Source organism: Pleurodeles waltl, chromosome 2_2, assembly GCF_031143425.1.
Source record: "Pleurodeles waltl isolate 20211129_DDA chromosome 2_2, aPleWal1.hap1.20221129, whole genome shotgun sequence".
NCBI classification, from domain to species: Eukaryota; Metazoa; Chordata; class Amphibia; order Caudata; family Salamandridae; genus Pleurodeles; species Pleurodeles waltl.
Genome location: NC_090439.1, coordinates 711,993,915 through 712,008,911, shown reverse-complemented (window position 1 = coordinate 712,008,911; position 14,997 = coordinate 711,993,915). Strand labels below are relative to the sequence as shown.

At 49.3% G+C, this 14,997-nt stretch overlaps 1 protein-coding gene across 3 annotated transcripts in view; it reads right to left on the bottom strand.

The window, feature by feature from the left end:
• Nucleotides 1–14,997, bottom strand: part of ADHFE1 (alcohol dehydrogenase iron containing 1) — a 300,399-nt gene that overhangs the window by 82,117 nt on the left and 203,285 nt on the right. For all 3 annotated transcript variants that reach the window (XM_069220269.1, XM_069220270.1, XM_069220271.1), the window contains one exon: nucleotides 5,809–5,961. In XM_069220269.1, coding sequence (XP_069076370.1) covers nucleotides 5,809–5,961 — 153 coding nt within the window. The remainder of the gene's footprint in view (nucleotides 1–5,808; nucleotides 5,962–14,997) is intronic.

Here is a 14,997-nt window from a genome sequence, read left to right as displayed (position 1 = left end):
TCTAGAAGGTGACCCTGTGCTTGAGACCACTGTGATGCTAGGCATTGTTGTAAGGGCCTCATGTGCAGTCTTGCGTTTGGGACAATGGCTATGCATGATGACATCATGCCTAGGAGTTGTAATACCATCTTTGCTTGTATCTTTTGTGTTGGATACATGCGTTGTATGATGGTGTTGAAATTTTGAATTCTTTGTGGACTTGGAGTGGCTACTCCTTTTGATGTGTCTATTATGGCTCCCAGGTATTGTTGTACCTTGCGTGGCCGAATCTTGGATTTTGTGAAATTGACGGTGAACCCTAGTTTGAAGAGGGTTTGTATGATATGATTTGTGTGATTTGAGCACTCTATTAACGAATGGGCCTTGATTAGCCAGTCGTCTAGATATGGGAACACATGTATTTGCTGCCTTCTGATGTGTGCAGCGACTACCGCTAGACATTTGGTAAAGACTCTTGGTGCGGTTGTTAATCCGAAAGGCAGTACCTTGAATTGGTAATGTATTCCTTTGAATACAAACCTTAGGTATTTCCTGTGCGATGGGTGAATTGGTATATGGAAATAAGCATCCTTGAGGTCTAAAGTTGCCATGTAGTCGTGCAGCTTTAGCAATGGCAATACTTCTTGTAGTGTGACCATGTGGAAGTGGTCTGATTTGATGAAAGTGTTGACTACTCTGAGGTCTAGGATTGGTCTCAGTGTTTTGTCCTTCTTTGGTATCAGAAAGTACAGTGAGTAAACTCCTGTGTTTATTTGTGTGTTTGGCACTAATTCGATTGCATTCTTTTGCAATAGTGCCTGCACTTCTATCTCTAGGAGATTGGAATGGTGTGTTGTTAAATTTTGTGCTTTTGGTGGTATGTTTGGAGGGAACTGTAGAAATTCTATGCAGTAACCATGTTGGATAATTGCTAGAACCCAAGTGTCTGTAGTGATTTTCTCCCATGCTCTGTAATAATGACCTATTCGTCCCCCCACTGGTGTTGTGTGGAGGGGGTGAGTGACATGTGAGTCACTGTTTAGTAGTAGGGGTTTTGGGGCTTTGGAATCTTCCTCTATTTCTAGGGAATTGCCCTCCTCTATATTGTCCCCGAAAACCTCCTCTATACTGTCCTTGGTAACTGGACGGTGTGGCTTGTGAGGTGCTGGCTTGTGTGCTTTGACCCCGAAACCCCCCTCGAAAGGGCGTTTTACGGAATGAGCTGTAATTCCCTCTGCTCTGCGGGGAGTAGAGTGCGCCCATGGCTTTGGCAGTGTCCGTATCTTTTTTGAGTTTCTCAATCGCTGTGTCCACTTCTGGACCGAACAGTTCTTTTTCATTAAAAGGCATATTGAGAACTGCTTGTTGAATCTCTGGTTTAAATCCAGACGTTCGGAGCCATGCATGCCTTCTGATAGTTACAGATGTATTAATTGTCCGTGCAGCTGTATCTGCAGCGTCCATGGAGGAGCGGATCTGGTTGTTGGAGATGGCCTGTCCCTCCTCAACCACTTGTTTTGCCCTATTTTGGAAGTCTTTGGGCAGATGTTCAATGAGATGTTGCATCTCGTCCCAGTGGGCTCTGTCATAGCGCGCAAGTAGTGCCTGGGAGTTCGCGATGCGCCACTGGTTTGCAGCTTGTGCTGCGACTCTTTTACCAGCTGCATCAAACTTGCGGCTTTCTTTATCTGGGGGTGGTGCATCTCCAGATGTGTGAGAGTTGGCCCTTTTCCTAGCTGCTCCTACAACAACAGAGTCTGGTGGCAGCTGTGTTGTGATGAAAGCCGGGTCTGTAGGAGGCGGCTTATACTTTTTTTCCACCCTTGGTGTGATTGCCCTACTTTTGACCGGGTCCTTAAATATGTCTTTTGCGTGCCGGAGCATACCAGGGAGCATAGGCAGGCTTTGGTAGGAGCTGTGGGTGGAGGAGAGTGTGTTGAACAGGAAATCATCCTCGACCTGTTCTGAGTGGAGGCTTACGTTGTGAAATTGTGCTGCTCTAGCCACCACCTGAGAGTACGCGGTGCTGTCTTCTGGTGGAGATGGTTTTGTAGGGTATGCCTCTGGGCTGTTATCTGACACTGGGGCGTCGTATAGGTCCCATGCGTCCTGGTCTTGGTCACCCTGGCTCATGGTGGTGTGAGCTGGGGAGTGTGATGGCGTTTGTGCTGGTGAAACGTTAATCACGGGCGGAGGAGAGGGTGGTGGTGTAACTCTTTTCACCACTTTTGGTTGTGGTGCTTGTTCCGTCTGGAACTCCAACCTTCTCTTTCTCCTAATGGGGGGAAGGGTGCTTATTTTTCCTGTCCCCTGCTGAATGAAGATACGCTTTTGCGTATGGTCCGCATCAGTTGCTTGTAGCTCTTCCTCAAACCTATGCTTCTGCATTTGGGAGGTTAGCGAGTGCTCTTCTGTATAAGAGCCTGAAGCTGGGTCGCTTGCAGTTTGTTTCGGCGTCGAAACTGTGTCTGCGTGTTTTTTCGGCTCCGAGGTGACTTTTTTCCTTTTCGGGGCCGAAACCTCTCGGCGTCGATCTGTTTCGGTGCCGCTGTCTCGGCGTCGAGCCGTGTCCACACCGGCATCTCGGTGTCGAGGCTTGTCTCCAGCACTTTCTCGGTCCCGAGAAGGCTGCGTGCCGGTGTCTCGACCGGAGTCGGACGATCTCGGCACTGTTTGGGCCTTTTTCGGTGCCGACGGTCGGTCACCGATTTTATGGGTTGAGCCATGGCCTGGTGGCAGTGGCGTCCCCTGGGCCTTGTAAATGTTTCTTTGTGTGGTTTTCGACGTCTTACTCACGGTTTGTGTATCGTCGAATCCTTCGGAGTCTGAGTCTTGGATCGAGAAGGTACCTTCCTCTTCCTGTTCCTCGAACTCCCGTCGGGTTGTCGGTGCGGACGCCATTTGAAGTCTTCTGGCTCGACGGTCTCGGAGTGTTTTTCGGGACCGGAACGCACGACAGGCCTCGCAGGTGTCTTCGCTGTGCTCAGGTGACAGGCACAGGTTGCAGACCAAGTGTTGGTCTGTGTAGGGGTATTTATTGTGGCATTTGGGGCAGAAACGGAACGGGGTCCGTTCCATCGGCGTTCTTCAGCACGCGGTCGGGCCGACCAGGCCCCGACGGAGGATCGAAAAATTACCCCGAAGGGCACCGGAGCTCTTCGATCTTCGATGCGGTGTTGAATGTAAGTATGCCGATCCCGAACGCAACAATACCGACGAAAATCTTCCGAAATTAACTATTTTTTCTGTTCCGAAACTCGGAGCGACAGGAACACGTCCGAACCCGATGGCGGAAAAAAAACAATCGAGGATGGAGTCGACGCCCATGCGCAATGGAGACAAAAGGAGGAGTCACTCGGTCCCGTGACTCGAAAGACTTCTTCGAAGAAAAACAACTTGTAACACTCCGGCCCAACACCAGATGGCGAGCTATTGCAGAACATGCGTATCTACAGCGACAGATGCCATCGAACACCTTGTTTCAGGAATGTGGACATTACCTAAGGCTAGGCTTTGATTCTCAGAGAACAAAGGTGGGTCTCTAAAGGAAGATCAATATCCACGGTCTTAGTGATGTCATTCGGTGGATGTCCGTTGATATCGGACTGTTTTCAGACTCTGGAACAACTGAATTTGGGGTGGTATCAGGGTTAACCTTGTTATCTCATTGATGAGATCTATGACGTAAAACATCTCTTTCTTCCAACTACTTCAGTAGGATAAGATGACTGCAAGTTCAATTTAGAGAGCGATGCTAATATGCCCAGATTATTCTTCAATGAACTTATGGATACATGATTCCTGCATCATCTGTCTACCGTTATTTCATGCATGACAGATGATGTGTCAGATCCTCTTTGTGACAACTCTGGAGAACTTACATATAATATGATCAAATACACAGCAATGAGCACACCTCTCTCTGCTCGGTCCAAAACATCATGATGTGCCTGGGACATTCTGTAATTTCCACTGTTATACAACGCCCTTGTGAACTTTTTGTATGGATCACAATTTTGTTACCTAATGAACCATTAGGGTTCAAAATGATTTTTACTTTCATCTATTTCATGCTGTGGAAGTACTAGGTCTCCCACCATTCCCTTTACTTATTCACTGACAAACATATCATAAGTTATTGATTTGTGGTGGTGATTTATCTGCTTTCTTATGTTAAAACTATAACTCTCATCATTCCTTTTTATGAGCATAATTCGGATGCTTTCTCCCATAGTTTCACATTTTGTGACCAGGATAATCAAGAACACTTCACACGCTCCATTCAGCAATTCCCATATCCTGGTTGTATGTCCTACGTCAGACACCGGCATGCCCACAAAAGATGGAGTTTCTTCAATTTGCTTGCAATCGAGGAAGGTACACACTGCATTACACAAATCAAGGTAGCTACCATTATGGAGGAGTAGGCATAGACCCCTACTTATTTGACAACTGCACTTCATGTTCCTACTGTGATTACCTGGCATAGGTGTCACATACGTCAAGGTTGATTTCAATTAGTTGTTGGTAAATACATTTTGTTAACCTTGGGTGCATCACAAATTATGACTACGTTTAGACACATGACAAGAAACCTTTAATAGTTACCAGATTTAAGAGCAATAAGAACATGTACATAGAGACTTAAATTCAAGGACCTGGGTAATAGGACATATTTTATGTTTCATTTCCATTATTTTACTTTCTTCATTCTGAAACTATTAGATGTTAGTCATCATATAGATGTTAAGCCTCCCGGTTGAGCAAAAGATGAAGCACTAGACACCCACCATTAGGATACGATTTTTTATCATCACTTTGATTTGGTTCTTACAACGGGGTAATGATTTTGCACAGATTGCCTGGCACACTGTGATCAATATCGAAGGTCTTTTTGTCTTTCATAAATCCTGTGAAGGCAAATGTATAGAAATGTATGTCTCAGACAACGCCGAACAGCAACTTGAGATCACAGCCCCATTAATGATAATCACACGCTCGATCAATTAACAAGTGTGTGAAATCTTGAGGTATATCCTTGGAAGTCCAAGGTCCTAAGCTGGGAAATGCATTAAAACCGGGCTTGAAGGCAGAACCAGACTACAAGTGGTTCAGTACGTTCCTCAAAACAACATATACATCCACTGAAAAACAGGGGTCACTACTGAAGAATGCCAGACACGGTTCCACCCTACACCTGATCAGCTTCAAACCCCCCTGTCCTTTCCTTCACACAGACTTATCAAATACCACGTTCCTCTGAAGTAAACGGAACGTGGCATGCAGCACTTTATTAAACAAATGAATATGTGTAACACACAATAAACTTTGACGTCTCTCACGCAACATGGATTAAACAGCATTCTATCACAATTATGGCACACTGATGTATAGTAGACACTCATTTACTGCTCTCAGTGTGTTGAAAATCCACGTTCTGGTGAACACCGAAGACGTCAATACACTTCAGTGAAGTGTCGCTAATAGTTACTGTACTTACTGAAAAAGTTCGCTTTAATACAAAAAAATACTAAAGTAATATCAGGATGCAATGCCAGGGATAATGTTTTAAAAGAAAATATTTCAACTACGTTTAATAATCATTGAGATTTCTCTTTTCGCATAAAATAAGCACACTATGTCACTATTTCTGGACAAAAATTTATATATTTTATACTAATTTTTAAAATACATTGACGTTGGTTTTCTTGAGATATTGCCAATATTGCTGTAACTGCTGTTAAGGACGTTTATGGGGCATTTTTACAGTAATTTCTTCTGAAATACCTTGCAAAAGTCCCGTAATTCACTTAAACAAATGAAACTTACCGCTTCAAATACTTGGCCACGATGTGCAGTGCATGCTTAGCCCATACATCGCTGATCGGGTTACTTCCCTGGTAAGCTGGCCGGTTGATTGGGTTCGGAGGACAGGGGCTCCTCATGGTGTACGGAAGAGCCGTGTATGACTCCAGTGCATGGCTGCAGGGATGGAAACAGCACAGCTCAGGTCTTCATCTCTCAAAAAACATGAGCAAGCATCAAAGAAAGAAGTTAGGAGGCCAGCAGCGGCCTTATTATTTTAGGATTGGGTGAGGAGAAACGAGGAAGGGTTACTTATTTGCCACAAATCTACTTAGGTTTAGAAGTCTTGTTTCAGATAGATACATTTTCACGAGCCAAGGTCTCAACTATCATATAAAAACAAGTATTCCAGGCATGCACTCCTAAAGCTGCAGTTTGACATTTTCCTGAGCTGCCCGAAGCTGAAAGAAAGGTGATTTGGACACGACAGATGCAGAACAGAACAGATGCAGAACAGATGCAGGGAACGACGTTAGGCATAGGGCAACATCTGTTTAATACATTCACGATATAAAACTGTATAATTTAATGCCAGGATTTTGTATATTTTATCATTTTAAATCTGATCCACATCGATGTCCATTGGGAGAGCTAAAGAAGTAGTTCTTCCTGTTTCCAAGACGAAACACAAACATCCTTCTTCCCACTCAACTCAGACTATCTAAGGACCTGATTTTGAGTTCAACAGATGGGTTACTCATTATATTCAATGGCACTTGTAATGTGGCTGACAGCATATCCATCTCCTTTGTGACGGAGTGACCCGTCTGCTGAACTCTAAATCAGGCTCCAAGTTGCCATTCATCAACAATTAGGATAGTGGAGAAGAAGTACTTCGCACACTATGGAAGGGAAGCACTTCTAAGACAGTGAGGCTGACACTTGTTGGAGACAGTAATTAGGGTAAGTGATACAGAAGTGGGCAGATACTAGGTTGGCAGATCTACTCTGCAGTGGAATGGAGTGACAGGGGTCCTGTCCCAGACCCTGTAAAAGATTCTGCCTAGCTTGTAACAAATAGGGACACAATATTATCAAAAAAATAGGGAATTGCATGCCTCACTACTGGACACAACTAGCGGAGGAAAGGAAAAATTGAACTGCAGCATCCTTAGGGTTAACTAAAATCCTGCATGGCCAGAAAAATTAAGGATGAAGGAAATCTCATGAGGGAGTGCAGGTAAAGCACAAAGCTTTGCTTTCTAAGGCCCCCGCAACAGACTGTAGCATAGAACAAGAGATTGGAATACGTCTGTGGAATATACTGGAAACATATTCTCATGTTACAGTTCAAGAATATAGGGGTTTATTATGTTTCAAGGAGATTTCAGCATAAAGCAAAGTTTTCAGAAATGTTGTTCTAAATTCTGCCTAATAATTGATTGGAATTTCTTTAATTTCTGTAACTTGTACAGTAGACATGTAAACCAGCAAACCATAACTCGCACATTAAATTCAATGCTCATGCCCTCTCTCTTGGTAAGCCCTGCAAGTAATCCTGTGTGTGCCACCAAACTTGTGGTGCACTGCTGCAGAGCCTAGTCTACTGCCGAAACTGCAGAAGACGACCATCCTCCATTTAGTGGGGGGCTGGATGCAGGATCTGGCTATTGCTACGCCCTGCGTCCAACCCACCACTGGTGGCCAAGCACAGCTATATTGTACTCATTTATTTTTTCCCCAAGGATTTGCAAATCCTGAGACCCCAGAAGGATATGACCAGGGGAAAGTTCAGGACTAATGAATCCACCACAGGATTTGTGAATCCCGTGAAGAAAATAAGTTTTTTAAATTTAATTTTTAGTCTGGAGATGGATCTGTTGTGGGCTCCTCCACATGGAAGTGGAGGTCAAGGTAAGCTCATCTGCCCCCTTATATCATTTATTTTTTTCCCAAAATGGTGTTTGGTGCGCTGTTTTAGGTAATGGTGCTTGCAATAAGAAAAATTCTCTGACTGTTAGCCAATCAGAACACAACGGATTTGTGAATTACAATAGATGATGGGAGAAAAAGCTTGCTCTTTCAATAGCATGCCATTATTTTTTATGTAGATTCACACTCCTTTGTGAATCTGCAAAGCATTTACAAATTAAACAGTTTAGATATATCTAGATTTTAACACCTTGAAGCCCACCCCAAAAAAATAAACAGTATTTTCAAGAAAACTACTGCACATATTTACACCAAACCAAGGAAATACATTCCCTTGGGCAAAATACTACTTTTATGCTAAGTTTGGTGTAATGCGTCCATTACTTACTGTTAATGGCATTGCTCCTAGTCCTACTCCCTCGTCTTCCTTTTGCACCAATGATGACCCTTGCCTCACATAGACCCGTCCATCCTTTAAATAAAAACTCCCTCCGCCCCCCTCCTTGTCCTGCACGTAAACAAGCCAACACAAACACTCAGTTGGACCGTACTGGGAGGGAACCAGAAGGAAGGCGAGGGAGTAGGACTAGGAGTAATGCCATTAACAGTAAGAAATGGACGCATAACCCCCCGTCCCTCCCTCGCCTTTCTTCTACACCAATGAGATGTAGCAAGCGAAAAAGAATTGGACAACTGAGTCAGAACAGAACCCAAGAAAAGAGAGAGGGCCCAACAGCGGACCCAACAGAAAAGACAGACTTTCCCACTCAGCAATCTGAAAAGGGAACAAAAAGCCAAAAAGAGAGGCGGAAGCCCCAAGGCGGAGCCAACCCAACCCCATCCACCGAGGCCCGGCGAAGCCAGCACCACAGAAGCCAGCAAAACCAAGGCCGACAAGCCAACGGCTACCAAGGAACCCAAACAAAAGGACATCAACACGAACAGCAAAGCCCAACCAGAGTAAAATACCATCCCGGACAGGTCCACCCACAGAAGGGAAATGGGAAGGCCAAGAGAGCAACCAAACTCAGAGGACAGGCACACATAAGCCCAGAGCAGGCATGCCCAGGGAGGCAGAATGGGCCGCGCAGAGCCAAAGGAATAAACAACGCCACCCCAGACGCAAGCGCAAACTAGCACCATCACCATAAACAACACCAGTACAACAACGTACGGCAGAGGGGCAGAAGGCACACCATCCCAGAGGAAGAGCGGAAGAGGATGGAACCCCCAGGGACCGCCCGAAGCCCAACCTGGCCGACACCAACAGACACAGAAACCTGAGGAAAGAAGCCTGACCACGAAACCAGAAACAGGAAGCAAACAAAAAGGCCCCAAATGCCCCCATGAACTGCCAAATGCCAACCGAATGGCCAAACATACCGCTACGGCCACCAGATCCCGAGGCAGGAGAAAACCAACCGAAGGGGGAACAGGACTGAAGGCCACAACAGAGCCACAGGTCACAAAGACCCAGACCCAACGACCAGAACCCACACCAAAGTGCAAGGCAAGCAAGCCCACAGGAAAAGCCGGGGAAGACAGGGTAGGAAAACACCCACTAAGAGCTCCCGACCCACAACAGATGACACAGCAGGTCAGCAACACCCAGGCTCGCCAATCAACGAACCAAAAAAGCATATCCAGGCCGCAGCCAGAGCCCCAGGGAAGAAGGAAGCCGGCCAACCAAACAGCAGCAACAACCCCACGCACAGTACCAGAGCAGCAACAGAGTAGAGCACACAGCAGCTACCACAAAAGCCGCAGCTAGGGAAAAAAAGATCCGTACCAAGCAAGGCGGTAAGGCCGCTGAGAATAACCAGCAGACAAAACCAGCATCCCAGCATAGTAGCCCTGAAACCAGAGACAAATGGCACAAAAGTGGCAGCAGAGGGAGCCCCGTACACCAGGCCAAGGCCGCCAAGCCGAGCACGGGATACAAAAGAGAGTCCAGAAGAGCAACACCCCCCACAAAGAAGGGCACAACCATCACATAAAGCAAAGGCAAGTAAGCAGAGCAACAATCAGCCCCATCATCAGTACCAGGACCCAACAGGAACCAGAAGAGCACGGAATCCAGCAGCAAGTGGAGAAAAGCGGAACACAAACGGCAGCACCCAAGCAAGACAGGACACCCACAAACGGTGGCCAAAGAAGTGGGAACAGTCAATCAGACATATGCAGGACCCCATCAATAGGAGCAGCAGGCCGCACCCAAAGGCCCAAGCCACCAGAACCAGAACCCGCAACACCACATCCACAGAAGTGGGGCACCCAACCAAACCACAGAGAGGGTGGAGCCTTCGATGTGAGGATTAGGAACAACGAATGAGGGAGTATGCGGCGACAGTACACACTACCAAGAAGCAGGAAACAGGCAACCGACACACCGCACGGAAGGGAAAGAACCAAAAAGACCCCAGGACCAAAACCAACAATAGGCAGCAGGAGGTGAGACAGGAACACATAAGCAGCTGCACGAGGGTCGAAAACCCAAAACCCCAGGCCACAGTGGACCACAGAGCCCCATCCGAAGATCAAAAAATGAACCCAGTGACAGGGAAGGCAACCACCAAATGCAAAGTCAGGAGGCAGGTGGCCCAGAAGGCGCAAGGCTGAAACCACAGGAAGGACTGTAGAGGAAGGAAAGAAAGGAACCCCACAGTCCAACCAGAAAAGAAATAGTGAAACAGCCAAGTGTCCGAATGATAGTAGAGGAGTGAAAGGACACCAGACACCACTGTACCAGAAACCACAACAGGTCGGGGGAGGCCCAGAGACCGGAACAAAAGTAGCCCCATCAAAAGCCACACGGAGTACAGAAGAACAGCGCATAACCGGTCAAAGGAACAGTGACCCAGAATGTGGAAAAAACAGCACACCAGGACAAACACAGCAAAGGAAGTCCCGAATAGAGCTGGCACAAAGGCCACCAGGGGGCCAAGGCAAACAACATGATGCAAAGGATTCCAGAGAAAAGACGAGAATATTACAGCACCCTGAACATCATCGCTATAGTCCACCTGGGAGCAAGCGACAACCAGACACAGAAAAGACAAGCAGAAGCATACTGACAGGAAAAACAGACACCCACAGTATACAGAAAGCATGGCAGCCAAGCAAGAGGTCAAAGGAGACCCCAGCAAGACAAGGCGCTATAGCAGCGGGGCACCCAGGGACAGCACAAATTAGGAGGCCACCCCACAGCACAATGAAAGGAAGAAAAACGTACACAACCCCGTCCCACCGCTCAGACACCGTGAAGCTGATACGAACCGGGAACCTCCCAGGTGCTGACCCGGAATTGGAGGCACAGCCACAGCAGGACCGCCAGATTCCGTCACGACTACTGCAGACAGCACTCCGCCCGCGGGCAGACAAAGGACAGAAAAACACCACCAAGCCCAGAAAGCACTCCTCATAGCCCCCCCCACAGCGGAGAAACCAATAACAAAGTTCCCCAAGCCCCACTAGGAAGGGACCATCAGCTGTGGTAACATACGTAGTTCTCTCAGAAGCCCATCATATATGCATAATAGAAGATAAAGGCATTGCATAAATAACACATATTGCAAGTCAAAGAAACATACATCCAATTGATGGGAACATAGGGGGTTATTCTAACTTTGGAGGAGTGTTAATCCGTCCCAAAAGTGACGTAAAGTGACGGATATACCACCAGCCGTATTACGAGGGTAGGTCGCTCCCCCTGCCGCTGCAGCTCCTCCAAGTTCCCGAGTTCCTGTGTTCCTGAGACCCACCTAACTGTAAGTACCCCCCTCCTCCCAGCCCCTCGCCCTGCCCCGCGCCACTCACCTTCTCTCCTGCTCCTGCTTCTTTTCCTCCTCTCTGTCTCTTCCTCCTCGCTCCCCCTCTGCAATCTTCTTCTGTGTTCTTCTGTTCTTCTGTTCTGTTCTTCTGTTCTTCCCTTCTGTTCTTCTGTGTTCTTCCGGTCTTCTGTGTTCTTCTTCTCTGTTCTTCTCGGTGCTTCTGTGTTCTTCTTCTCGGTTCTTCTGTGTTCTTCTCTGTTCTTCTCTGTTCTTCTGCTCTTCCGATCTTCTGTGCTTCTGTTCTTCTGTTCTTCTGTTCTTCTGTCTTCTGCTCTTCCGGTCTTCTGTTCTTCTGTCTTCTGTTCTTCTGTCTTCTGTTCTCCTGTCTTCAGCTCTTCTACCTCCTCCGTCTTCTTCCCCCGAGCCTGCCCTCCTGCTCCTTCCTCATCCCCCTCCCTCACTCGCCTCCCCCTCTCTCACCCCTAGCTAACCCGTTCGCTATCTACCTCCCTCACTCCTCCTATCTTCCTATCTCTCTAGCTCCCTATCTCACTATCTAACTCCCCCACTCTCCACCTCCTCCTACCTACCTATCTGTCTATCTATCTATTTCCCTATCTATCGACTTCTCTATCTATTTTCTCTATCTATTTCTCTATCTCTCCCCCCCTCCCGCCACCCCCTCTACTACCTATCTCCCTATCCTCTCACTCTACCTCTCTCCCTCACCCACCTCTACAACCCCCCCTCCCCTATCTTCACAACCCTACTCCTATCTCTCTCCCTAATCTCCAAACCTCCTAACACTCACCCTCCTCCACCCTAAACCCCCTCCCCAGCTCCTCTCACTCTACCTGTCCCCCCCCCCTCCCTCGCGCTTTCCCGCCGCGACCTCCTGCACGCCCCCGCCCCCCAGCTCCCATTCGCCCCCAGCTGACCCCTCCCCCCCCTCCTACCTCTTATGGCGGCCGCTGCGCGACTGCGCAGCGGGCGCGCGCAGCGGGCACGCCGCTGGCGCACCAGAGGCGCGCCAGAGGCAAGCCCGTCTGCGCCCGTCCGCGCCTGGCCCGCGCCCAGCGCCACGACCCCTGGTCCCCAGCTCCCCCAAGCCCCGCTGATCCGCTACGACCCCACCACCCTCCACGCCCTCAACCCAGGGCGCTCCAAAACCTGCTTCCTAGCTCACCCCAAACGCACCCATGGACCCTTCGCCTGCAACTCCTGCAAACGCATCTTCCACCACGCAACTACCACGACCACAAGCCCACGCGCCATCAACCACCTCAAGTGCATCCTGATCAACGCTCGTTCCGTCCACAAGCACGCCGTTGAACTTTGGGACCTCCTGGACTCCACAGCCCCGGACGTCGCCTTCATCACGGAGACATGGATGAACGCCTCCTCTGCTCCAGACATCGCTACCCGCCATCCCCGAAGGCTACAAGATCTCCAGAAAAGACCGCACCAACCAAGTAGGAGGAGGTGTCGCCATCATCTTCAAAGACTCCATCAGCGTCACCACCTCCACCGAAGACCCCCCCCTCGCCGCTGAACACCTGCATTTTCAGATTCGCACCGACCCAAGGACCACCCTCAGAGGATCCCTCGTCTACCGTCCTCCCGGACCTCGCGCCTCTTTCAGCGACGCCATCGCCGACTTCATCTCCCCGCACGCCCTCGCCTCACCGGACTACATCCTCCTAGGCGACCTCAACTTCCATCTGGAACAAAACAACGACCCCAACACCACCACCCTGCTCGACAACCTCGCCAACCTCGGCCTCAAACAACTGGTGAACACCGCCACCCACATCGCCGGACACACGCTCGACCCTATCTTCTCCGCCAGCAAACACGTCTTCTTCAGCCACACCTCTGCCCTACACTGGACCGACCACAGCTGCGTCCACTTCACATTCCGACGCGAGACCTCCCACCTCCGCACTCAACCCATCCCTCATCGACAGTGGAACAAGATCCCTGAAGAGCAACTCTTCTCCGCTCTCGCCGCCAACCAACCCACCCTCACCACCGACCCCAACGACGCAGCTCTCAACCTCACAAACTGGATCTCCAACTGCGCTGACAACCTTGCTCCCCTCAAACGCACGCATCGACAGACCAACACCAAAAAACCTCTCCGGTTCTCTGACACCCTCAAAGAATCAAAGAAAACTTGTCGTGCCCTTGAGAAGGCCTGGCGCAAGGACCACACCGCTGACAACATGACAGCCCTCAAGAACGCTACACGCGAACACCACCACCTGATCCGCACTGCCAAAAGGAACTTTTTCACCGACAGACTAGACAAAAACAGCCACAACAGCAGAGAACTCTTCAGCATCGTCAAAGAGTTCTCCAACCCCAGCGGCAACGCCGTCACGCCCTCACAGGATTTGTGCGAATCCCTCGCCACTTTCTTCCATCGCAAGATCAGCGACCTCCACGACAGCTTCGGACACCAGACCCAACCATACACCACTGAACCCGCTTCCCCGGACATCACCCTCAACAACTGGACCCACATCAACACGGAAGAAACCAAATCCATCATGAACTCTATCCACTCCGGCGCCCCTTCGGACCCCTGCCCGCACTTCATCTTTAACAAAGCCGACGACATCATCGCCCCGCACCTCCAGACCGTCATCAACTCTTCTTTTTCTTCTGCTACCTTCCCCGAATGCTGGAAGCACGCTGAAGTCAACGCCCTACTAAAGAAACCTACGGCTGACCCAAGCGACCTGAAAAACTTCCGCCCCATCTCTCTTCTACCTTTCCCAGCCAAGGTAATAGAAAAGACCGTCAACAAACAGCTGACCACCTTCCTGGAAGACAACAACCTGCTCGACCCTTCACAAACCGGATTCCGAACCAACCACAGCACGGAAACCGCCCTCATCTCAGTCACAGACGACATCAGAACCCTGATGGACAACGGTGAAACAGTCGCCCTCATTCTCCTCGACCTCTCGGCTGCCTTTGACACCGTCTGTCACCGCACCCTAATCACCCGCCTACGCTCCACCGGGATCCAAGGCCAGGCCCTGGACTGGATCGCCTCCTTCCTCGCTAACCGCTCCCAAAGAGTTTACCTCCCTCCGTTTCGCTCAGAACCCACCAAGATCATCTGCGGCGTACCTCAAGGCTCATCGCTCAGCCCGACACTCTTCAATGTCTACATGAGCCCCCTCGCCGACATCGTACGCAAGCACGACATCATCATCACCTCCTACGCCGACGACACCCAACTTGTACTCTCCCTCACCAAGGACCCCGCCAGCGCCAAGACCAACCTACAAGAGGGTATGAAGGACGTCGCAGATTGGATGAGGCTCAGCCGCCTAAAGCTGAACTCTGAAAAAACGGAAGTCCTCATCCTCGGCAACACCCCGTCCGCCTGGGACGACTCCTGGTGGCCCACGGCCCTCGGCAGCGCACCGACCCCCGCAGACCACGCCCGCAACCTCGGCTTCATCTTGGACCCTCTTCTCACCATGACCAAGCAAGT